At 36.5% G+C, this 25,892-nt stretch overlaps 1 protein-coding gene and 2 long non-coding RNA genes across 5 annotated transcripts; 2 read left to right on the top strand and 1 right to left on the bottom strand.

Annotated features, from left to right (window-relative positions):
- Positions 1-114: 114 nt before the first annotated feature.
- On the bottom strand, positions 115-15,805 carry LOC145239123 (ubiquitin recognition factor in ER-associated degradation protein 1-like). 3 transcript variants are annotated; one of them, XM_080102409.1, is made up of 10 exons: positions 15,700-15,805; positions 9,498-9,627; positions 9,402-9,434; positions 9,204-9,328; positions 8,945-9,075; positions 8,760-8,834; positions 5,903-6,029; positions 4,368-4,436; positions 3,971-4,132; positions 115-2,302 (listed from the first exon to the last, which is right to left on the bottom strand). In XM_080102409.1, exons 1-10 carry the CDS (start codon positions 15,757-15,759, stop codon positions 2,231-2,233), a joined length of 984 nt encoding a protein of 327 aa, XP_079958535.1. In that variant the 5' UTR covers positions 15,760-15,805; the 3' UTR covers positions 115-2,230. The 3 variants fall into 3 exon arrangements, with proteins under 3 accessions (XP_079958535.1, XP_079958536.1, XP_079958537.1); XM_080102410.1 differs by lacking the exon at positions 15,700-15,805 and adding an exon at positions 10,357-10,550; XM_080102411.1 differs by lacking the exon at positions 15,700-15,805 and adding an exon at positions 10,129-10,250.
- On the top strand, positions 11,889-16,062 carry LOC145239127 (uncharacterized). Its single transcript, XR_013862231.1, has 2 exons — positions 11,889-15,636; positions 15,799-16,062. It is a non-coding gene; the product is annotated as an uncharacterized LOC145239127 (long non-coding RNA).
- Positions 16,063-20,758: 4,696 nt separating this feature from the next.
- Positions 20,759-23,090, top strand: LOC145239608 (uncharacterized). The gene is made up of 2 exons (XR_013862344.1): positions 20,759-22,052; positions 22,276-23,090. It is a non-coding gene; the product is annotated as an uncharacterized LOC145239608 (long non-coding RNA).
- The last annotated feature ends 2,802 nt before the right edge of the window (positions 23,091-25,892 follow it).

Below are 25,892 nucleotides of genomic sequence, written 5' to 3' on the forward strand. Positions count from 1 at the left end.
GGGATAGATGTTCAAAGACTTCAATCTCTGTTCCCTGTCCGGCTATTGTGAACCATTATAACCGGAATATGGGAGAAGCGTTGGAGGCCCTCAAATACTATTACAGAATCCACCTCAAGTCGAAGAAATTTTATTACAGATTCATTTTGTCGACCTTGGGGTCGTAAACGGATGCATTCTGTATAGAAGAGATTGTGATTGGTTCGACATACCGCACAATAAAAGAAAAGTACTTCTTCAGTTTAAAATTGGCATTGCAGATTCTTCACACAAAGAAGGAAATGATATCAAACCCAAAAAAGTCGACCGTCAAACGAACGTGTTCATTCATGGGCACACAGATATTCCAACCCGGCGAAACGACCGCATAATGAAACACGGTTTGGTGGCGTCGGGCATTGGCCCGAGGTCGGAGAAAAGCGGCAGAGGTGCAAGATGTTAAATTGTAATAGCTAAACTGTGATGTTTTGCAAAAAATGCAACAATAATCTGTGCATAAACAAACACAGTATTTGTTGCACCAATTTTTTCCCGTCCTAAAATCCTAAAAATGGATTTTTGTTTTTTAATTGCAGTTTATGTTGAAGAGTGAGTTCTGAAGCCGTGTACTAAACCAGTGGTGGGGAATTCCCCACTAGGGGGGGGGGGGGGGATTTGTGTCACAATATTAATCTCTCACTGGTTGTACGCAGGTTTTTTTTAAGGTTTGGTTTGGGTGACCGCTAAGTAGTTTTAAGAGACCGCAAGTGTTTCATTTAAATACCAAAAATAGCCATATTTGCTTAAATAGCCATTTTGGGAAACCGCTGGAGAAAATTTTTCATAACACCTTAAAAAAACACTGGTTGTACGTACTATGTGTTATTGCTGCATTTGCCATATATGAGCAAACTAAAATTGTAGGGGGGAAATATATTTGAATATCGACTAAAAGGGTACACAGGACACAAAGGTTGGGAACCAGTGTACTAAACGAAAAGCCGAAAAATACGAAATTTTATAAATGTGGTTATGACGTCACAAATGCAAAAAGGATTATTTTGGAGCCAACCTATGAGGTCACTGAACAAAACCGATTGTTTGATAAATTTGAAACCAAAATGAGGGGATTTTTTACCCTATAGTGGACGAATGTCCCTAATTCGGGACAGAGGGCAACCACACCCCAAAGTTTTATAAAAAATTGTTTGTTTTTTTCTGAGCGGAAAAGTAAAGCACACTGACACAATTTATTTTCACGAACGATGTATATGCTCGCGTTAAGAGGTTAAGCTGAACGTCGCCTCTATGTTGTTACCTCATTAAATTGTGTAGATGTGGGCAGCACATACAGGAGAATTGCGTACCTATAACTGGTGATGCTACGAACCGCATCAAAAGGCCGAACCTAGAATACCTTTTTTGATGGATGTTTTCAATTGAACCTTGCGTTATTGATGCATGTGAACCTATTTCTGACAACCCAAAACGAATTTTACAATGCAAAAGCCCGACAAACATCTAATATTTTGCAGACAACATGGCTCGTGTTTTCTACACACATAAATTAGTTAATTTAGGACGTTTTAAATTGGCGATATTCAAAGTTTAGGCAATAATTTGATACACTAAAAAAGTTTGGTTTCGGCCGGATATTCAAAAAAGTTCGGGACGAAACCGAAACATTCACCAAACAGCATATTCGGCCGATATATATTTTGTCCAACCTTAAACTTCAGTGCATCACAGCTATAAATATTACAGACTTACTGTTGTATAACAATGGCCCATGATTCACTTGTAAACAAATACGTGTTTAATGTCTGTAAAACAATGTCACATCCAAAACTTTCTACCATTTTAGAGCACATGACTTTGTCACCTCGCAAGTAACGTTGTTCTAAATCAAAGTATTTAAATATCTCAACATTTATTGCAGTACTTGACAAACAGTTGCCAGAAACGGACCAGAAAATGCCAAGTTACATTCCCTATTTCAGAAAACCCAATGTTTTTTATTTTTTTTAAGTCCATTAACTGACCAGTTCTGGATAGAACAACTAGGGTAGCTTGTAAACATACATTGCAGGAATAATAGCACTTCAAAGCTGTTCAGAAGAATATAATACTGTAAAAAGTAACTTTATTCTACTATTATTTCCTGCACATTCATGTTGTAGAAATAAGATGCCTTATTCACAGTGCCATCAGTTGGTAGTACAGGCTGCCCAAGTTTTTTAAACTTCTGAATCTAAGTTCTCTTTTTTCTTAGCGCCTGGCCTTTTCCTTTAAATGCTGAAAAATTGTTGGATAGATCGTCCTCCTGCAAAACATTTACAAATATGTTTGAAGTTTTGGGTTTGGAATATTTCCATAGCAGAGTTAAAAAAAACATCAAAAGTATGGAGACTGGAGAGGAAACAGAATTTTGAAACAGAAAATTTAAGTTTACTGTAACTTAAAAAATACCAAGTATTCTTTGACCTTTTAGAAGAAACTTGTGATTTTGAAATAGCAACTCATAAATGCACCATATTTTATGCTGTAGCCATTTTGTTGGTTTCAAAAAGATTTACATTTTAGTAATAAAAAGTACACCATATTATCAGAGAGTGTTTTCTAAACTAGAAGGGTGGCTTAGCACATATTGCCCTTGCATATACACTATAACCTATTTTAAAACATAAATATATCTCCTTTGCTTATTTTGTATTGGGTCCCATATTAGCCATCATCATTTATAACTTTAGTCGTTTCTGCAGGCAAAAACTCATGGGTCCCCACACATGCAAAGTTGAAAATAATGCAATTCAAGAGATAACCATGAGAAAGTCGGGTGTTGTAAGGTAAAACACAGCGATCGGCACTGGGCTTAAATAATAATACTATGTAGAATAGAAACTATAAAATTAGATTCACCCCAGATATTGTTTGAAATATGTCCTAGTTAACGTTTTAAAAAACTGACCCATTTTAGGGGGCTAGTAGGGCAACTAATTGCGTTCGACACACAAACTAAAAAATATATAAAAACCACAATGACTCAATCAATAGTACTGCAAAATTTCAGCCCAATCCAAGAGTGTTTAAAATTTTGACCACTAGAGGTATTTTAAGCAACAACCGTTAATGTTTCTGACGTCATAGGGCTGTTAACAAGCCCCTAACTGCCATGGCGCAAAAACGACCACCAAGCAACCCACCAACGAGCAACATACAACTGGTTGCCCTTGTAACACTATTGCTCCAAGAAAATCTTTCGTTTGTGGTGCCCAGTAACATACAAATACGTTTTACACTTTAAGGGCTTGTGGGGTAAATGTTAGGACTACAGGGTTGAACACAACAATCGACACCTATAAATGGCATACTATACAAGAAATCCAAATTTCAGCCAATTCTGACACTGTTTAAAAACTGACCCATTTTAGGAGGCTAGCGGGGTAAATACTGGGGTTATCAACAAAAAACAAAATGGGATGCACATCTACATAACTATATCTACCATCTGCGTAAATTTTAGCCAAATCCATCAAACATTTGAAGGAAAAACGAGTCGGACAAACTTTGGGTAAAAACACCCATTTTAGGGGCCTAGCGGGGTAAATACTGGGGTTATCAACAAAAACAAAGTGGGATGCACATCTACATAACTATATCTACCATCTGTGTAAATTTCAGCCAAATCCATCAAACATTTGATGGGAAAACGAGTCGGACAAACTTCGGGGGAAAAATACCCATTTTAGGGGGCTAGCGGGGTAAATACTGGGGTTATCAACAAAAACAAAGTGGGATGCACATCTACATAACTATATCTACCATCTGTGTAAATTTCAGCCAAATCCATCAAACATTTGATGGAAAAACGAGTCGGACAAACTTTGGGAAGAAAAAAAAAGGAAGAAAAAACAAGAAAAAAAACAAAAACATTTTGAGTAAAATCAATATGTGTCCCCTTCAGGGAAGGGGACCCATAATTACTGCTTACCTCAACTTTAGGCTTGGTGTTATTCCTATTGTAAGTGATAGACCCAACCTTCCACTTGTAATTGGGAATACCTCGTTTAACTTGACTTGGGTCAAACTCATTTTTCTTAGACTTGGTATTTTTTTTCCTTCCATCAAGGCGAAAACCAGTTCCTTCAAAGGCCTAAGATTTTGAAGTTTGTCACTTTAAGTAGTGCAAATAAGAATCCAGACAGTGATTAATTTGGACAACTCCGGTTAAATATTGTAAATTAGTTTGAGCTTGCACTTAAACAGTCTCTGTTTACACCTAATTAGTAAGTTCATTTTTTGCGGGATTCATATGTAGTAAAGCATCAGCATATTTTTGAGAACAATGAGTTACAAACTTTTAAACACATTGTTACCAACACACTCACCGAAAATTCAGCATTTTCTTTCATGTAGTCTTCTATGGCTTTTTTGACATCTGGAGTCCCAAATGTAGTCTTTAAAGTAGAAATGGCATTGCTGAAATTTGTTTACTCCCTATACCAAATTTTTACCAGAGGTGAACACATGCAAATGAGTCCCTGGATTGCAAGGGTGTCACCTTACCATGACCGGTGGGCCAGATTTGGCCGTTGACTTCATTTTATTTTAATGCTGACTGTATTTTTAATTGCAGAAGAGGTTAAGCACCAACTAGAAAGGTGGCTTTAATATATTTTTCCATTTTATATATTTTTATGAATAGTTTAGCAAGTTAATTATTTAAACCTAAAAAAGCGAGGTTGTGACAAAAAATCGTTAGTAACTGAGTTTTGCGATACCCACAAGTTGACCTTCAGTGACTCATCGTTGGGCAACGACCAAGCTGACAATGACTGTTTATTGGCCATTTACTGTGGCAAAGACATCAAGTTAATTTATTACCTCTATGTCAATAAACAACGTTAGCCTGACATATTAGAAACTGAAGTATCGTTTTTGAGTCTAAATTATGTCAAAGCTGTATAACTTTTGCTGAATTTGCATGCTAACTTAATGAAACCACGTCCCATTGTTGCACAAAACAGCTGATTTCTAATCACCAAAAATTCTTCCTATTAAATCGCATATTCATGCATGATCAGAGAATCCTACTGTGCATTAAACTGTCACAATTGTAAAACAGTGAATCACTCCCTTGGGACTTCTGTGCTATGCTATAGTGCCTGAAGGTTTATCCAGTGAACATTTTAACTCATACTTGGGGTCGTGAAGGTAACCACTGGGGCAATCAGGCTCAAATTTCAAATAACAAACAAGAACACCCTACAAACAACTGTTAAACAATCTCAGCACATTAGTGGTTGCAATTCTAAAAAAAGGACTGGTTAACCCCTTAACTCCAAAGTATAAGAACAAATATTTCGGGGTTAAGTGGTGAAAAATAGATGAATCCAACTAAAATTAAATAACATTTTGAAATACTTTACAATGCACTAAACTAGTAGTTCTCAAACTGTGCGTCACGATGCCCTGGTGCGTCGTTTCAATTTTCCAAGGGCATCGCAGAATAGTTCTGTTTCATGGCTTTTTGTTGTTGTATCAATAAACACAACTTTAATAATAAGTTTCCTCATTAACTTTTATTTGCTGGTGCGTCTCAAGTCCAGAAAACTTTTTCAGAGGCGTTGCAACAAAAAAAGTTTGAGAACCACTGCACTAACCAACAAAGTATGAAACTTCTTGATCATGTACTTTTACGTTTTGGGGGCCTGTGGGTGAACCGCTGGGTCATAAGCGGTCAACCTTTGAAGGGATCAACCTCTAATAACTAACTGTGTGTAAATTTGAACATGTTTAAAGCACTCTTTCTTGACCAAAAAACAGCATTACAGAGAACAATAAAGACAAGTTTGGAATTGTTTATTTGCAAGTTAAAATCTAAAATAAAAAAGGATGGGCACCCATAATAACTATTACCTACCTGTTCAGGTGCACTGTCTACTTCCTGTTTTTGATAACCCACTGGAGCATCAAATTCCAAACTAATGTCACATTCAATAATACATACTGCATCTTGTGGGCGCACTTCAAGAACATATAGTTCATACCTTTGCAAAAATTGTATATAGATCATTTATTAGCATTTACCTGTAATCCATCATTTCTTGTGAATAGGAGGAAAGTTAAAAAAAACACCAGTAACAGGATCTTTATTAAACTAGAAGGGTGGCTTAGCACATATTGCCCTTGCATATACACTATAACCTATTTTAAAACATTGATATATTTCCTATGCTTATTTTATATTGGGTCCCATACCATCCACTGTCTTTTATAACCTTAGTTGTTTCTGCAAGCAGAAACTCATGGGTCCTCACACATGCAAAGTTGTAGATAATGCATTTCAAGAGATAACCATGTGAAAGTTTAGTGTTGTAAATAAACGCAGTGATCGGGACTGGGCTTAAATATTAATACTATGTAGAGTACAAACTATATAAATTTAGACTCACCCCAGGTACTGTTTGAAGTATTTCCTATTTAACATTCTTTTTCAAAGAAACGAAGGAGTAAGTAGTGGCATAATGGGGTAAAACAAAAAATGAATAGCAAATTCTACAAACTGTCCAATTTTCATTCAATTCGAACATTGTGAAAAGGGTTACACATTTTAGAGATTAGTTGGTTAAGTTGTGGTGCTACAGGGCAAAACATAACATTTGAGGACTTAGTATGTTTAATAAACTTTGCAAATTTCATATAATTAGGACGTTTTTTAAAAGTTCATTTATTTTAGGGGGCTAGTTAAGTAAATGTTGGGGCTACAAGGTAAAACACATCAATTGAAACCTACAAATAGCATAGTCCACATACTACCCAAATTTTATCCAATCCCGACACTGTTTAAAAAACTGACCCATTTTAGGGGGCTAGTAGGGTAACTAATGGGGTCCAACACACAAACTAAAAAAATATGAAACCTCAATGACTCAATCAATAGTACTGCAAAATTTCAGCCCAATCCGCCAATGTTTAAAATTCGACCACTAGAGGTGTTTTGAGCAACAACCGTTAATGTTTCTTACGTCATAGGGCTGTTAACAACCCCCGAACTGTCATGGCACAAAAATGTTCACCAAGCAATCCACTAAGTCACAAACGAGTAACATACAACTGCTTGCCCTTGTAACACTATTGAGCAACAGAAATCTTTCGTTTGTGATGCCCAGTAACATACAAATACGTTTTACACTTTTGGGGCTTGTGGGGTAAATATTGGGGCTACAGGGTTGAACACACCAATCGACATCTATAAATGGCATACTCTATAACAGTGGTTCTCAAACTTTTTTGACCGCGACCCAAATCTGAGCTTTATGAACATCTAGCGACCCAAGCCTCAAACAACAAAAATGTATTTTTTATTTTTGTATGAATAGTTATCATCCTTAAACGCTAGCTGTTACTTTCCAAGTTCAGTTTCGTATGATTAACCTCCTATCATTCCCCGTGCTAACGTGTTACAATCGCCGTGTGCGCAATAGAAAGTTAGAAGGCTATTGTCTGTATGTTATAATGATTGGTTCATTTTGCTGTATAGCATTGTCGAGTGAGGCTGTATTTGGCTACGGTGCTATCAAAACTCTCAGAAAACCACTTACTTATGCTGCAATACTACAAGGTTACTGAGATAAAGCCACATAAAATGCCTATGATACAATAATTCAGTCATGACTGAGAATTTAACATACTTGAAAATTGAAATGTAAAAAATTCGTTTGGGCAGAACTGAATCACCACAGCGCGACCCATTTTGTGACCCTGCGCGACCCATGTTTAGGTCGCGACCCATACTTTGAGAACCACTGCTCTATAAGCTATCCAAATTTCAGCCAATTCTGACAATGTTTACAAACTCACCCATTTTAGGGGGTAGCGGGGTAAATACTAGGGCTATTTGGACAAACAAAGTGGGATGCACATCTACATAACTTTATTTACCATCTGTATAAGTTTTAGCCACATCCATCAAACATTTGATGGAAAAACGAGTCGGACAAACTTTGGGAAGAAAATAACCCATTTTAGGGGGCTAGCGGGGTAAATACTGGGGTTATCAACAAAAACAAAGTGGGATGCACATCTACATAACTATATCTACCATCTGTGTAAATTTCATCCAAATCCATCTAACATTTGATGGAAAAACGAGTCGGACAAACTTTGGGAAGAAAATAACCCATTTTAGGGGGCTAGCGGGGTAAATACTGGGGTTATCAACAAAAACAAAGTGGGATGCACATCTACATAACTATATCTACCATCTGTGTAAATTTCAGCCAAATCCATCAAACATTTGATGGAAAAACGAGTCGGACAAACTTTGGGGAGAAGAAAAATGAAAGAAAAAAACCCAAACAATTTGAGTAAAATCAATATGTGTCGGGGGGGACCCATAAAAAAAATCAATATGTGTCGGGGGGGACCCATAAATATACTTTAATATACAGTGCAGCTTATGTCTGTATACTTCAATTCAAAAGGTCCAGTTGCATAAACACTTCATTTTTCACATATGGGTCATTACAAAACTATTAGGGATGGGTCAAACTGAACCAGAACCTGGGTACTCAGTTCTGAGCATCGCAATTTTTAATGCTCAGCGCTCAGCCAAGCATTAGACAAAAAAATAATGCAGACCTCGCCACACATGCTTCATGCTGGCCAAACAGAACATATGTAGTTTTTACCCATCCCTAAAAATTACACTAGTTAATCATAACTTTTTAATGAATCGTGTTGAGTCAGAAAACACATTGTGTTAATATATTACTTACTGTCTATTGTTGTACTGAATAGCAATCACATCTCCTTTTGTTAGGCATGCAAAGTTCCTTAGTGCATTTTCAAGACTAAGTTAAACAAGTTAAAAAAATAACTAAACAATAAATTCAAATATATACTCTAAAAAGAGATCTATACAAAAGCTAGGTTAATTCAAAATTAAATTTTATAAGGATACACTGCTTTGGGATCAGAAATATCCAAAAACTCTGTAGACTGGGGTTTAAACTTTGCATATGTTGCCACTGGTAAAGTGCAGTTTTCAATCAGAACAAGATCACCCTCCGCAAGTAGCAAATTCTGCATCATCTGTTTTACAAATCAGCTTTAGGTCTGGAACAAACACTGCCTAAGCTTGTTAGTAATCAACAGACAGATTGTCAATCATTCATTCCAGAAAAATAAATGCTGTTTATGAGATTTATGAAAAAACTTACCCAGTATGGCAGAAACATTATCCCTTCTTCTGCTACAAATTCCAATACACCACAATGCGTTGAACGATTTGTCTTATTACTGTTTGTCAACTTAAATAGCATAGGATATGATATGTTTAACCTGCCTGTAGAACAAAAAATACAGTATCTTCAAAACAAAATAGTTACATGGGAAAAGCTCAATGTGTATACACTTACTTAGTTGGTCCAAAGCAGATGGAGGCAATATCACTAAAAAAACAGGTATGATAAGCTACTTGTTGAATCCTACCCACCAAAAACATTAAACTGTACCTTTTCCTCCCTTTTGAATATCATTACTTTTAGTTTCAGATAAAGCACCAAAGCTGCTGGAGTAACATCGATATTTGTTTTTGAATACATTTCCTCTTGGACCAATACGAAACTCATCTAACATTCCAAACTGCAAAAACAATAAGTAATGTTAAATGTAATATTATGTCATTACTACTTTTAAACACACATTATATTCACTGGAGTCGATCTAAAAGACAAATATAGCACCAAGTATTATTTTCAAATTGTCCTTGGTCCTGGCAATGTAAGCAAAAAATATAAAAGCTAGCAAAGTGTAGTCGAGCATTCAATGGGCTGAAGTTATGACACAACACACAACAATGATCAAATATACCAAGCTTGTAGTACAAAATCTGCAGGAAAGTTTCTGAACGCTGTCTAATACTTTTAAGATATGAATTACTGTTTGTTTTAACCAGCAGAACATTGCCTAGAAATGAAATCTGTGGTTTATGGTTTATTGTTTAGGCACAGAATAATTTTGTCGCACAAAAAACAGTTAAACAAATTAGATTTAGCTGTGAAGGCATTGTTTTTTTTACCCCAACTTCAGCAAACTTTTTTAACCCTATTTTACCATATACCATTAACCTAGTAGTCATCTCACCATGCGGCAACTGAATGGCCTTTTGACACTATATTTAGTAGCACCCAGTCCTTTGCATCCAACAATAAAGTTTGCCTAATTTATACAAACTCAAGAAATTCTTACAGGAAAAAAAATATGGACAAGACAATATGTGCCTATTTTAGGAAAAGGGACCCATAATTAACATGTACTGTTTTGGTAGCCTGTACATAAATGTATGTATTTTTATTTCACGCTAAAACTCACCATATCCTATTGTTCAAGGAATGTATGCTAGACTAGTTTCTGAAAATTAACAGAAAAAGGGAATCTAAAATGTCTGCCAATAGCTGATTAATTTGACTCCTTTTCAACCATTTAAACCAGGGCTTTTCAACTTATTTACTCCACCACCGACCTTCATTAAAAAAATATTTTTTCACTGAAATACCAAAAATAATAGCAAGCGCGTGCGAAGCGAGCAACGCGAAATTTCTTTCTTTGTTTAAGCAACGCGTGGGGAAATCCCATTTCGCGCTTCTCTCGTTTGCGCGCTTCGCGTCTGGGTTGCTCCGTGAGCAACAGAAACGGCGCTTCGCGCAAGAATTTGGCCCAGAATATGTAGGAATGATCAGTCTTGGTCATTTATGTCGGTTACTTTGTAGTCATATGAAGGTTTAGGCGCTGCAACTTTATTACACAATGTCAATTGATGCAAATTGTAAAAATATATCACTCATAAAAGTGCTTGACAGTCATAAATCGCGCTGCTATATCAAAAAGCACATTATCGATATACTATTTTCAAATGGTGATAGAATAGGTGCAGTGGTATCAAAATTAATATGCCTGGAACCAAGTTTTCCAATGTTCAGACCCACCAGTTAGATTAAATAGGAAATAGTTTTTGGAAACTTAAATAGGTATTATCTTAGTTGTATTTTATCCCCCAAAAATGGTACATGTTTAAGTTTAAGAGTGCAAACAATCAAGATGAAAAAGACACACGAATACTTAAGAGGACAATTTCTTAAATTAGCTGCACAAAGTAGAGTAGTTTTGCATTGCATAAACAACAACTTTGGTTTAGGAACAATTTTACTATTATCAGTTGCAAAACCCTATTTTTTAAGGGTCATAGGCTTTGTATTGTGTACTACTGTTCGATTAACCCTTCACATGCAACAACTAAACACAATTCCATGAAATTAATTGCAATTCTTATCATATATTGGCATTGCATCACTGCCGGGTGAGCGGACGAAACAGCTTTGTTCGCAACGTTCGCGCCTGGTGTAAACCTCGATTTTCGCGTCGTTCGCGTGAAGAAAAAAAGAGCCGTTCGCGTTCGCGCTTGGTGTAAACCGGGCTTCTTTAACGCGAAATTGATAGGCAAAATTGAATACATTTTTTGGGTTCTAACATTTGATCGTGATAACGCACGCTGAATGCAAATATTTTAAGCTTACATGAAAAATAAGCGGCAAAATTTACATGAAAAAAAGCATTTTAGCTTTTAATATTACGGTGAAATGTTAGAATCCGAAATCTTCATTCAATTTGGCGAATGAAATTCGCGTTTAAGATCTCCAGTTTGTAAATATCAGACAATTTATGTGTTATTTTCCTATACCCGCTGTATCATTTTGGACACAAAATGGCTCCATAGGCTTTGTTGCGTAACAATAACTAAGAATGGAAAAGCATTTTCCATGTAACGAAATCAGTCGATAAAATCTTGGAATATATATATTTCGCCTAATGGCATCTTCAGTTCCTATAAAAACCACAATATAATACATCAATAAAAGGGAAAAGAAAGTAAAAACACAACAAAACAAAGTGCGACGAAAACACTAAACTGAAAACAGAACACCACAGACATAGCTGACACTGCCGCTTTCGAATTGGTTTGTCAAGCAACGTTAGACTGCTGACCCAACAGCGAGCCACGTCTTATCTTTGTCAGGCGCGCACGGAAAAACTTTGGGCACAAAGGCGCAGATAAAATAGAAACACCTGGCAATGTAAAATAGGCAACAGCAGGAGAATAGAAATCGAGGGGCCACTCTAAAATACGCAATCTACGCAATCTACGCAAGCTATACGCAATCTACTAACAAAAACTAACTAAGATGTTGACGGTTAGTGCTATTAGGGTCAGGGTGACGGTTTGTGATACAATTAACTTTATAATTTAATTTCAGATGCGTTTCAGGTCTAATTTTCTCTACAAGTGTTAACATGCGGTACCATACAGTGTTTAGTACCACTCTCAACACATATGAGAATATTAAGCGCAAACTGGACATCTAAAACTAAATTATAGTGTTAATTTTATTATAAACCCTCACCCAGACCCTAAAAGCCCTAACCGTCAACATTTTTTAAAGGTTGCATACGTTTTATAAGCAGATTGCGTACAGATTGCGTAGATTGCGTAGATTGCGTAGATTGCGTATTTTAGAGGAGCCCGAAATCGAGCATTTGTTGGTGCAGCATACATATGCAACAGGGCGCACACTAGCGGATTTGGGGCAATAACATTTTTTGGATGTTTATGGAAGCACCGGTTAACTTAAGCCATTTTGCTTCGGCCTGATCTAAAAGATCCACGTCAGGACTTTCAACAAAGGTCACCTCGAAGCATTTTGCAAGGTCGGGTTTGTTTTCATAAATGGCGGAATGCCTTATAGCAAAATGTTGACACAACGATGCGTGGTCGCTGTGTTGGCTAAAGTTGTTCGTTTGAAAAGTGTTCCAGATGGTGCGGTGACCCGACCAACGCGTACAAAATTTGTTTTTTGTTTGCCCAACGTACTGGCACTTACATAGCAAACAGGTGGCGACGTATATACCATGGCATTTGCAGGCTAATGATTGCTTTATGATTTTTCCCTGCTCGGTCTTGATCTGTTCTGTTAAGGGAACCATGGGTTTGTGTTTTCCGTAGTGTCCACATAGGGCACACTTTGCGCAGGGGGCTGATAAGCCGCTGTGCGTTCCATCGTCAAATGCGATCAGTTTGTAGTTTGTGAGAATATTGCCAAGCGTTATTGGTTTCTTAAAGACAATTTTGGCTTGCGGTTTTAAGTATTTTTCTTTTGTGGAGAGTCTAAGAAAATGCGGGAACGCAGTTGCCCACGGGATAATGTCAACATTATTTACAGCAGTGGCAGCAGTTTTAATCTATTTTTCCATCCCTTTGCGGTACAGATTCATGTTGCTGTGATCTTTTTGGGAAACGATGATGTTAAACATTTCCTTTGAAGGCGCGATAGACTTTTCAGGTATTCTTCATGGTTTTCGTTGAGACGACGAAGGCGCGATGCCTCTCCCAACACAATAGCACGAAAGATGTGCGGTGGATGGTGTGAGGCGCCATGCAGAAAGCATCTATCTACCGCGGTTTCCTTGGTGTGGTCTTTCGTACCAAACCCTAAAGGTGCCACATTGAAATGGACATGAAGAACGTCTAAGAACTCAACCTGGCCTGCACGGTCATTCGGGCTGAGCTCACGGAAAGTTAGCTGTAGTCCAGCCTTTTGGAAAGCGTCTGTAAGCGCCAAACGTATTGTCTCTGTTCTTCTGGCCCCTATCGAAAACCAGATAATATCTGCGTAACAATAGGTTGGACAACTTGTGTTTTATACAGACTTTGGATGCAATGTGCCAACACAACTTCACTTTCTACAGTGAAAAACAAACCACAAATCACACACGCAAGTCACAAACACAAATGCCTTATTGCTGTTTATAATGTTGCTGCCTTGCTGGACATTTAATGACTCAGTCAGCACTAGCGAGGAAAATGTATAGGGAACGCATCAATGCACATTGTTTGCGTGCGTTTTTTTTTAAGTTTCAAAACTTCAGATACCCTTGAAATTTAAGGGTGCATTCAAAGTTAATTCGCTTGGTGCTTCTTGATATTACTTGGTGCGCTTTTGTATCGCTTGGTGCACCTTTTAGACCGCTTGATACACCATTACTTGTCACTTGGTGCACTTTTATATCACTTAGGGCAGTTTTATGCCGCTTGGTGCACTTTTATATCGCTTGGTATCACATTTTCCAAACAATATATAGATGCACCAAGCGATTCTGTGTATTTTATATGCACCAGAAATTTAATGAAATTTTGCTTGACATTCAATTCATGTCACTGTAGCAATTTGTATTTTATATTTTTGTGTATTTTTATTTTAGCGGCACATCTGACACGTCAAGGCAATATTTACTTTGAAGTCTAGCGGCCTTTGATTGCGTTTCCTAAAACCACACGCCCTAGCACTTACGTAATCGTAAAATCGTGTCTTGTAGCCGCTCCACAGTCTTATTTAAAGTCCTTGAATTTTAGGGTATGACAGCTCCTCGTTACTGCAGTTTGACGAGCTGAGTTTTGTCCTAGGGTGTAGATTGCTTTGCAGACCGTTATCAAGCATAGCATCGCGCATATATTCTTGTTTGGCCATTACCAATATTTGACATGACAGTTTGATTCTACTAAAAAGTTAGCGCCGCAAAGTTAAATGTTACTTGCTTTTTTATTATGTATTTAGTGTGATATTGTTTGTTTTCACTGTTACCTAAGCCCTCTTTAAGTTTCAACAGACCTCCAGGATGCAAGAAATACAAAGCGGAATAACATCCAACTTCCTTGATGCGCAGCTTATGCCAGATGACCATACGGCAAATTCCAAAGCAGTCACTATGCCAACGAGCAAGTTTTTTTTCTTTTCAAGACTGCTACAAAGTCGTCATTGACGAATGGACGACAGATGCTGGCAGACTCGCTTCTGTGAACATTCACGAATGGACGGTACATAGCAACCTGCGCATCATGAACTATAGACAACGTGTTTTGATGGTTGAAATTTCAAATGGAAAGAAACAAGAAGAAGATATGGAACAGGAGGACTTATATCAAACAATCCGGAAACCATTTTAAGCGAGGGGGGCTTCTGTAGCAATTTGTATTTTATATTTTTGTGTATTTTTATTTTAGCGGCACATCTGACACGTCAAGGCAATTTTGTATTTACTTTGAAGTCTAGCGGCCTTTGATTGCGTTTCCTAAAACCACACGCCCTAGCACTTACGTAATCGTAAAATCGTGTCTTGTAGCCGCCTTCGTTGTGCAGTAATTATTTCTATTGTTTCGGTGCGACACTCACTTTGCCCCGAGTTACAACACCACGTTGTCGCTTACTATATATTCGTGTTTGCTAACCCAAGAAGACAGTAGATATAGATTCACTTACTTACTCACTTTAAACGAAGTTATCGCCAACGTTATACTTTACGTTCGTTGTAGTTTTATATATATGTTGTTTAATAAACCTTGTTTAACGCTCTAGTCGTATTAGTCAGGAGTCTTCAGAGTTCTTTATTTGTGTAGTCAGATCGCGTATTTTCTTTCCTTAACTTCTAAGTTGCTAAAATAATTACACAGCGATATAACTTATTCGCAACAGTACCTAAATTGCAACACCACAAAGTTTACTGTTAAAAAAACATTCATGTTTTAAGAAAAAATAGGCGAAGGTAAAAATATCTAATAATTTTAGTAAAAATAATTCGAAGTCACCAAATCGATTTAAAACTTACCCGTAACTTTTTGTCATAGAACCGTAAAAAGAAGCGAATCGAGATTAACATTTCTCTCATGTAGTTTGAGTGACGTGGAAAATACCGGTATTGTTGCAGGTTCTGCTGGTATGGTGTTCTAAATGTTGCTGATGTGGCAGCGAGGGGTGCCTGAAGCGATGTTGTTGCTGATATAATGATGCATTTATTGAACAAGCCGTTTTTGTCAAGGTTTTTGCTGCATTGCGTTGGATTTGTATACTGTTGTAATGTAAAAAACTTGTAGGCAAAGTATGGATCTTGTTAGCCAAAGTAGAATCTTTTTATTAAAGCATGTTAATTTAAAGTTGTAATTTCATGAATGTATTTATGTTTTTTTCGAAGGCAACAGGTACCTTTTAAAGCCCAAAAAACGTAAAAATGGCAACAAATGTCAAGTCATCTGCTGTTGTTTCCCTTATTTTATCATTGCTGGTGTTTTCTGGCATGCAACTGTTCAAGGCCCAATTGGCATCAAGCGAGGGCCTGACAATTTTAGGTGGTTTCCTGGGATCCTTGTTGTTCTTGTTCCTACTCACTGCTATCAACAATATGGAATCAGTTTTTTTCGATGACTATTTTCAAGCAAAGCTGTTTCCTGAAGTGCTGCTCTCTTTACTTATGTCCCTAGCTGCTTGTGGACTGGTGCACAGAGTTAGTGTGACAACATGCTTTGCTTTCTCGTGTATAATTTTGTATTATATGAACAAAATTTCAGCAACCCAATATCAAGCAGCCTCCACTCCAATCATTAAGCCGAAGATGAAGAAAAGAAAGCACTAGTTAACTTGACAATATTTATCAAGCACATATACTTTCATCATGCTCATATACTTTGTTCGATTGTATGCTAAGGTAACATCATTAGTCATGCATATTAAATTGAACTGTAAACATGCTTGTCTTAATCTGTATTGTTTATCTTTTTCAACTTTGCATTTAAAATGTTTAAATGCACGTTTTCAGAGGTTCTGACAATAAAGAATTTTAAGGTGGCTGCCTGAACGGTGGTGATGTTTACAACTTAACTGTTTGTGCCTTGTGGTATTGTTAACAAAATATTTATGGTATATATAAATATTTTAAAAAATAGGATTTACAAACTAAGGGATCTTGACAAACAACTGTAGAAATTAATTTAAATTAATGTGTGTTCTCATATTAAGGAACCATGCGTACTGCAAGTTCGTGATTTTAAAACTTTTTGGTGAAGAAAGGAATTGCTGATCAAAGCTTTGGGCAGAATACTGCGCATATATCTAACAAAATAGCAAAACCAACATGGCAGTATTTTGAAGCAATTTTGTGTGACCTTTTAGTTTGTCTATCTGGTTATAAAATAAGCCTACCATATGTCCTCTTTTTGGAGGACATGTCCTCCTTTTTAATAAAAACCAAGTTGTCCTCCGAGGACAAGAAAAAATGCCCAAATCTCCTCCTTTTTAACGAATTGCTGATTTACCCAATACATATGTGACAATTATGCCTTTGAAAACAGCCAAATCTTTAGTTTATTTTTCAAACAATACAGGTGGATTTTACATTTTTGAAAACACAAGCTTATTTTAATGTTGTGATAAACGTTCAGCTTTATCAAAACTATTCTATGCCGTCTAATTTTTGAGGGTTTTATTTTTGGGGCACCCTTAATTTTTTGTGTGTGTTCTGTCCTCCGTGTTTTGGATGAAAATATGGTAGGCCTATCATAAAAGTGTCATCTGAGCTCTCTTCCCCATTAAACCTAGTGGTTCATAACGTGCGTTATATCGAAACGAAACAAAGGAGACCAAATACGTTACCAGAACAAAAAATAAAAAATGAAAATACCTTTTATTCAGGGTTTTCGTTGCTATAAATTTCACGCACGTTATTGCGCCGTAATAGTGAATGAAAGCTCCAATGATATTGCAATATTGTCCCGAAGTCATCTGTTTATTTTCAATGATAAACGTTATGTGACGTAATAACCACACAACAATAATTGTTGTTTGTTGCCATTTTTACTAGTTGTTCGGTTAGGAGTTGACAAACATTCTTTTGTTCAGATTGAAATACCGAAAAATACTGTTTTATATTTATTTTGATCAGACCGGAACGAAATAAAAATATCGGTACCAAAATAGATAAATTGCACATCACATATGATGTTATTTTATTTCGTTCCGTATGAAACTGGTATAAAACATGATGAAACAATCGTTGGCCGGAGATATATCGTCTCAAGGAGGACTTGGCATGACGCAAACCATCTCTTTCCTCATACCAAGATATCTTCCAGTGTGTAGCATTATCGTAATAAAAATCCAAATTAGGAATGTATTTATTGCATGAAATGCATGAACAGGTGTTTAGTGGAACCCAGTTTCTTGGTGGCCTGTAAAATAGTTTGTTTAATTTTTTGGGCGTGAGTCCAAAGTTAAATCAACAAATTGATTTCTTTGGACTCACCTCCCCCGAAAATTTTGCAAGTGTAGAGCATTGTTTGCTGTTTGCTTGTTTGCAAAAGGTTAAAAAGAAACGAATATTATGATGCAATACCTTATGACGTAACACAAATTTTGATTAATGACATACGTTGCAAGATTTTTAGTTTATCAGTTTAGAACAGAGGTCACCAAACTTTTCACAGCGAGTCGGATAATTTTAATAATCACGCGCGAGAGCCGCATGGACGCAGCCTTTCCCAAACTGGCACTCGCGAGGCGTTTTGACAAGGCCGCAAAGGGTTCATTTCTTCCCTCGATCTTATTTGTATTCAGATTGTGCTGCTGTTTAATTGTAAAATTATGAAAAATATAAAAGTGTATCATCTACCAACTAATGCACCTTTATTCCACCACAAAGAACAAAAAAGGCATTTTTTGCACGGAATTACCAATTTTTGCTTTTGTCTGTGACGTAATTAACTGCTTTTGGGTCATACTTATGCCTTGTAATCCTGTTAGACCAGGTAAATTTATTACTAAATTGTATTATGCATGTTTGCACAATCTTTAACGCCCCCGGGCCATAATTAGGTGACCCCTGGTTTACAATATAGGCAAGGGAAACTTGTGGTAGTTCTATTGTTGCAAGTGTTCGAAAAAAACAGCCGTTTTTTGCCTGTTTCAGAGGGGGCGTGAAGTGCCCGACAAACATCTTAGGGGGACGTGGACAAAAAATGTTTAAGAACCGCTGCGTTAGAGGGTTCCACTCGTGAAAGGGTTATTTACATTTTTGCGTTAGTTGTTTTTTTGGTGCTTTCCTCGGTTGTAATTTTTAGGTAACTGTGACTATTTGTGTTAACTTCTATTTTACATTATAGGATTTCTAGTTCCGATCTCTGTTGAAGCTAACAAACATTACTAACGTTAATGTTGCCAGTTACTGCAAGTTTGAAGCATGCCTTCTTGACCAAATGGGTGGAACCAAAGTATATGTAAAACCATAGATAACTTACTATGGATGCCAAACTGCCATTGTCTCCATTGTTACGTTTTGATTGGACACGCATGAACGCTTCTAGTTTGTTTACTCAAAACAAACCGCGGTAGATGGTAGTTTGAATACTTTAAACAAGTTTACTCACAGTTTGCGATAAAGCGATGACATTTTGCAACATTTTTGTCCCGGGATGCTTGTCGTAATACCAAACAGCAAAGTCTAACGGCCAAAGAACCACCCTTTTAATGTAAGAAAGTCCGAATTAGGCAAGACCCATACGAAACAACATCGTTCAAAATTGACGTTTTTTGTTGTCAATGAGGGATGTAGCAGCTGGTAATACAGCAAATGTTGCGCAAAGAAACACAAGAATCTACAACTTACAATCTTACATTATCACGCACAAAAAATTTTCAGCCGCGGTTGCTTACACACACTGGAGCTCCATAATGTGGTTACTGGCTACACTATAGTCTATACGGCCTTACATGCAGAAACACTGATGAGACAACAGTGTGGCCTGTTTACTGCTCACCTAAAAAGAATGGCACAAAATTGGATTTTGACATTTTAGGACAGAAACTGCACCAGGTTTTCTTGCTTCCATTGTCTGGCATTGAGGGTACAAACACCAAGTATACCAAATATTTGACGTAACCAAAAAGATAGTATTTTATATTGCTATTTTTTACACTTATAATAATATGGGAATTTTTGTGTGTAATTTACACTTTCCTGCATCTATTGCTATTTTGAAAAGTTAAAATAGCGCCCGTCTTTTTGTCACTTGTTATCATTGGCAAAATTGTATTCCACCAACAGGCACTTACATCTCGAACTTGTAGGTCAAACCACCATACATTAAGAATGACAAACAAGCATAGTAAAAGTTAAAGGAAAAAAAACAACGAACACCTTATAGTGTTTGAAAAATGGTCCAGGAAAGAAAACAAAAGGTACAGCTACATGAAAACTGATGGACATGTGAAAATATTTTCCAGGCTGATTTTGGACCTTCAGAAAATGAAACAAAAAAATATATGTTAACCCTTTTTTCAATCACCATTCACCACATAAGCCACTTTAATTGCTTGCTTACTTTTTGAAAAAGTTCTTTCCAAATAATTATGACAAAACTTTGACCAATCAATTTTTAAAAAACAAATGATAATGGTAAGTTGTTTTACAAACTCATCACTCAAAAACTATTCTTAATGTGAATAAAATCAACTTAATGTGGGCACAATATTTTTCATACACTCTGCGTACATAACTTATATTTAGAAATATGCATGGCTGACCACATCTATATACCTTTTGGAAGAAAATTTTAACGCACCTGCTTTTTTAGTTTAAACAAATTAGATCAATGTGTTTGTCACATACTAAGCTTTGTGTCAAATACAACACTTTTTATTGCCTTGTCCACGTGTATCCACCAATATATATATATATATATATATTACAAGGTGTCATTTTTCTTGTTTTGTAGTGTGACATCTGATCTGCTTGGTTGCATTCATTTAAACACGCATCCAAGTATTTGCTATAACTTCCAAAAAATACCGGGAGGCAAAACTTGGAGTGACAGAAAATGGAAAAAAAAACATTTTTGAACAAACATCAATAAACCAAGAATTTTTTTCTTCTTCACAAGCCACTTTCAGAAAACCTAGCATCTGGGTTGATTGTTTTAAGAAAGTCTTATGGGTAGGAAACTATCACCTTCCTTCATGTTGCTAACTCAAGTTTCAAAATTTTGTTCAAATTCATTCTCTAGTAATAACACAAGTTCTTCGGGATTCTCGAAGTCATTGGTTGCACTGATACTGTCCATTTCTGTTTTTTTTTTTATATATTGGAACAAAGCTTCAAGTCCGGTGTTCCCAAAAATAACAACGCGAGCATTACTAGGCGAAGTCGAAATACGTAAAGCGTTTTACAACGTAAGAAATGCGGGTAGAGCTACTAACACGATACGTTTCAGAAGGTCAGAAGGTATGTCAAGGCAGTCGATATCGGTACCATCAAAAAAGAGAATATGGCCACATCAGATTTGGATAGACTACATTACGAACTTAGGCTCAATCGCTCCTAGGAGACAGCTCGATGTACCAACGGTTTGAAAAGGAATCCACCCAAGACGCCCGACCAATCCATCAAATTTCGGACATTAGTGCCGCTTCATCGTTTGGCAACGGACGCTACTCTTTTCGGATGGCCTTTGTTATAATATAATTATTTTTCATGGCATCACGCTGTTCTTGCACCTTTCGCTTGTTGCTTGCATTCGTCATTCATTGCTCTGAAGAAGTCCTACCGTTCTGGTGGACGAAACGTCAGCGAAAATACAAGTTATGGATAGAAACAACTTGTATTTTTGTTTAACATTAACACCAGTTGAACGACATTTTTGTTAAACGATACTTTTCTCCACCCGATCCGTCTGGAAGTCCCCGATTAAAATCGGCTGTGTTACGCAGAATAATGCGTTTCTTATCGGGCGGGATCAGAATCTTCAGAACCTGTGTTATAACACAGCCCGATTGCGGACGGTTTTATCGGTAATGGCAGTGGAGCATTAAATTTGTTTTTTATTGGCAAATATTATTTTTGCTGTGATAATAATCGCAGGTAAATTGGGTTTTATATCAAAATGGCAGTTAATTGTAAAACAGCAAGACAAAACCAAATGCATTCTAAGCTGTAAAATGAATATGTTAAACACTAAAATGAGCCAAGAATCAAGATTGAAGTACCTGATTGGCATCAAGGTTCTGGCAATGAAGCAATGCAAAGAGACCTTTCAGTGAGAAGAATTTCAAGTTCTTACCTTTATATGAAGCAAAGTGAGGACCAGCACACTGTCATATGAGGGCTTGTAGATTGGATTTGAATTGAAATGATTCACAGTAAGTGGCTGCCTTGTTACTGCCTTTCTAAACTCAACTCTTTCTGTATTTCTGGCTGATGTTATTTTGAATTTTAGCACAGTTAAAACCCCCAATATTGAATATTAACTCTGTTTTATAACACTTAGACTGCTTATTGGTGACTAAACTCAAGCCTCTTTTGTTTAACCCATAATTGTCAAGTCAAATGAGCATACACTTTATCTTTATTTTTTTATTGCAGTTCACCATCTGGAAAAATGCTTAAAGCTTGAAAAATCAACAGAAACATTCCATATCAAAAAAATTGAAGAAAGTCTTTCATTGCGGAAGAATTTTGTCGACAAAAACAGCTCTCTCTTAAAGTGTCAGCAAAATCATTGATGTATACAACCTGTTACTTGCCTCACAGGAGAAAATTGTATGTCGAGATATGCACCACATACTTTAGTTTTACATGAATCAAATCGGAATATGTGTTATTTCTTTTCCACTGTTCTACCTGCCTGCAAGTTTATTTATTAGTTCTTATACCCAAATTAAGAATTTGTATTCAAACATTTGTAGGCGTTGATATTATTTTACCTCCATGGTGATTATGGTCTCATGTAAATTCTGAGAATGTTTTGCACTCTGATGTAGAATCGGACAGTGAAGTGATTCATTAGACATAAATCGAGAACCTCTAGTTTTGACCAGTAGTCTGCATGATAGCATGTTGTAACAATTGGGTGGTTCAACCTCATTTTTCACATGATATCCGGTTTAATTTTCTTGATAATTCAGCAAATCATTACATTTTCAGCTGTACAATATTGTTTCACCTTTTTGTTTTATTTTAGTCTGTTTACTTAAAGATCCTTGTTTAGTATGTACTATGTACTTGTAAATTCAGGTTTTAACTGACCAATCAAACAATTGCTGTGAATGTAATGATTTATTCTCTTCCCATTTATTTCTGCTTTCATATAACTATGGGACTCAACTTGAAAATGTTGAATTGTGGAGATTGGGTTCATAAGGTGCTTTTTCCATCAATAAAGTGTTGTCCTCACTGTGCATTTGGTGTTTCATCATTTTCATTAGTACAGGCTTTAACGTGTTTGAGACCACTAACGGCTTGAGGTATATGTAAACGGTTTTTACACGCCAACTCCAAACAACATTCAGTAAACGCTTGCAAAATATCGTTAAAATCTGATCATAACCTCGTAAATGAGAGACGTGCATCATAAGCGAACGCAGGGCATGACCGCTTTAAAAATGATTTTTGAGCTGTCGAATTATGTAGTCTATAGAAGCTCCAGATGACAAACGGTTTAAGATAAACACAAACGGTTTTCACAGGTCAACTCTAAAATACATCCAGTAAAGGCATACAAAATGTCGTTTAAATCTGATCATAACCTCGTAAATGAGAGGCGTGCATCATAAGCGAATGCAGGGCGTGACCGCTTTAATAATGATTTTTGCGCGGTCTACCCATATAGCATGTACAGGCTCCAGATTTTAAACGGTTTAAAGTTATTATCACATTTAAACGATGTTTTACATGAAAAACAGCAATTTAGCTTTTAATAATGCGTTGAAATGTTAGAACTAGAGATGTACCAGAAATGTTAGAACTAGAGATGTACCGAATTTATTCGGCCGAATCGGACACTTTTGCAAAGATTCGGTTTCGGCCGAATAATTTGTTACGATTCGGCCGAAACCGAATCGTTTACGAACACTCATTTAAAGCGTTAAAAGTGTTTTTTTCTGCTTTAAGTACCAACGAAAATCGCGTCAATCATTATACTTTTTAACACATTGTCGCTTTTCCCACTGCAGACTCAAATCAGTAATTCATTGTCGGGTTGGCAATCAATGTTATACCCCTCTGAACTAAAAAAGGACAAAACACAACCATTCTGCACTGATTGCCTAGTAGATCAACTTATGTTTTCATGTCAAACGCGTAGGGTACGACTTCGCCTGACGTCATAAATGATTCGGTTGATTCGGCCGAATTTATTCGGCAAAACCGCCGAATATTCGGGCACAAAACATGTTTATAAAAATAACAGAGGGGGAAATTCGAAGTTGGTGATTGACTTTAGTGGGAAACCACACCAAAAAGGTTAAGAACCACTGCTCGAAACGAAGCGGGTGTAAATACGATAAAACACAACAACAATACATAGAAACAAGTTTGTAATAAATGAGTCGAAATAGGTCGAAGTATTTCCGTTGACAACATTTAAGAAAAACTTGTTGTAACAATGATCACTAACAAACACACTTGCTATTCAGTCATTAATATGGCCATGTTTCATTTTGGTAACTTATTGTCACAGTCAGCGTTTTTAACATATTCTATGACATATTATTGACACACAAAAAAACGAGCCATAAAGCTTTTTATTGGTATCATAACTGGCAAATTTAACAACCACATTACATTTGTGTCAGAAGTCAGAACAAAGAGATTATAAACCATGAGATGAAACTCGGGCGAGTCACGTGACTATTTGCATTGTTAAGCTGAATTTAGTTTCGTACGACGTTCCGCTTCAGTGCATAGAAGTTTTGCACGTTTTTCGCTGATTTTGTATTAGTAAGATAGCAGACTACAAGTTAATAATAAGCGCGATAATTGATCTTCTCGGGCTAGATATAGTTTTTAAACACAATGCGTTGACATGCTTTTCTTGTTTTACCGAAAATCAGTAAAAACTAGAAAAATATCGCTATGAAATGGCTGAAACAGGGGTCGAAATTTTATTAGACGAAGAAGACAAAGAACAAAAAAGTTATCAGTAAGTTTGTTTTGCAACTGCTTAACCTTGACGAAAACAATAGATTGTTTAAGTTTGCAAACATTTTTCTGTTGCATGATGCACCATCAGCAATCAACGCAAGTACTAAATCCACAGCTAACTAAACATTCAATTACTTCCCAAACAATACTGGTAAGCTGCCATGCCTGAAGTTTGTTTGTGGCAAAAAAGCAACAGGCCTGGAAAAATTGAATATAGGATTGATCGGGCATAAAACTGCAATGCATGGGTTGCAGCAACTTGGTTTTGATTGCGACAAGAACCTAAATCTACAAATCCAATCATAGAATCTGAATTTGCATCATACACAATTCATTCTTTCACTAAAATACAAAGATAAACAATAGTTTCAAAAAATTTCGAGATTTCAGAATAAATACCTTTCATTTCATCCACAGAAACTGTTAAAAAGCGTTGGTGTGGTTGAAGTAACTGACTTTTTTCTTTAAGATCATTAACAACATGTTGTTGTATTCCTGGTGAAGTTCGATAAACATGTCTGTAGCAATATTGGATAGTAAATTATATTTTCTATATGCTTATGTGATGTTGCCTATTAACCTGTAGTCATTTAAGTCCTGGCACTTGGCATGCGAAGAATAACACTGCTGGGAAGTTCATTGTTTGCAGCTTTGCTTTTACTTGCCAAACTCAAACAAAACCTGATTACAAAGCTTTGTTAAGTGGTAATAAATAAATAAAAACATTTCCCATATGTTACAAATATTCTCACTTTATAATTTCTGGGTGATATCTTTCTCCACTTGCATTTTTCTTGTTCAGTTTGATTTGTTCCTCCCAAAATATTTTGTGGAAATCATCAACCTCACCTGCTTTAGTTGCTACAAAATGTGTATAAAATGCCTAAAATGTTTGGTCAGCTGTGACATCATAAAAAATGTCATATCACTTTCTACTATCATTTGAAAATCGTTAGACATGTCATTGTCTACACCAGTGGTTCTTAACCTTTTTGATGTGGTTTCCCACTAACGTCAATCACCAACTTCGATTTTCCCCTTTGAAGTTAATTTTAAAA

Source organism: Phallusia mammillata, chromosome 7 (genome assembly GCF_965637545.1).
Source record: "Phallusia mammillata chromosome 7, kaPhaMamm4.hap1.1, whole genome shotgun sequence".
In the NCBI taxonomy this organism is placed as follows: Eukaryota; Metazoa; Chordata; class Ascidiacea; order Phlebobranchia; family Ascidiidae; genus Phallusia; species Phallusia mammillata.

Bases quoted from the DNA above. Each gene is read 5' to 3' on its own strand.
- LOC145239123 (XM_080102409.1), bottom strand. From the start codon at position 15,759: ATGAGAGAAATGTTAATCTCGATTCGCTTCTTTTTACGGTTCTATGAC. The intron at 9,628-15,699 runs GTAAGTTTTAAA...TTGTTTTTGCAG, and splicing joins TCTATGACAAAAAGTTACGG to TTTGGAATGTTAGATGAGTT. The intron at 9,329-9,401 runs GTAAGTGTATAC...TTTGTTCTACAG, and splicing joins ATCTGCTTTGGACCAACTAA to GCAGGTTAAACATATCATAT.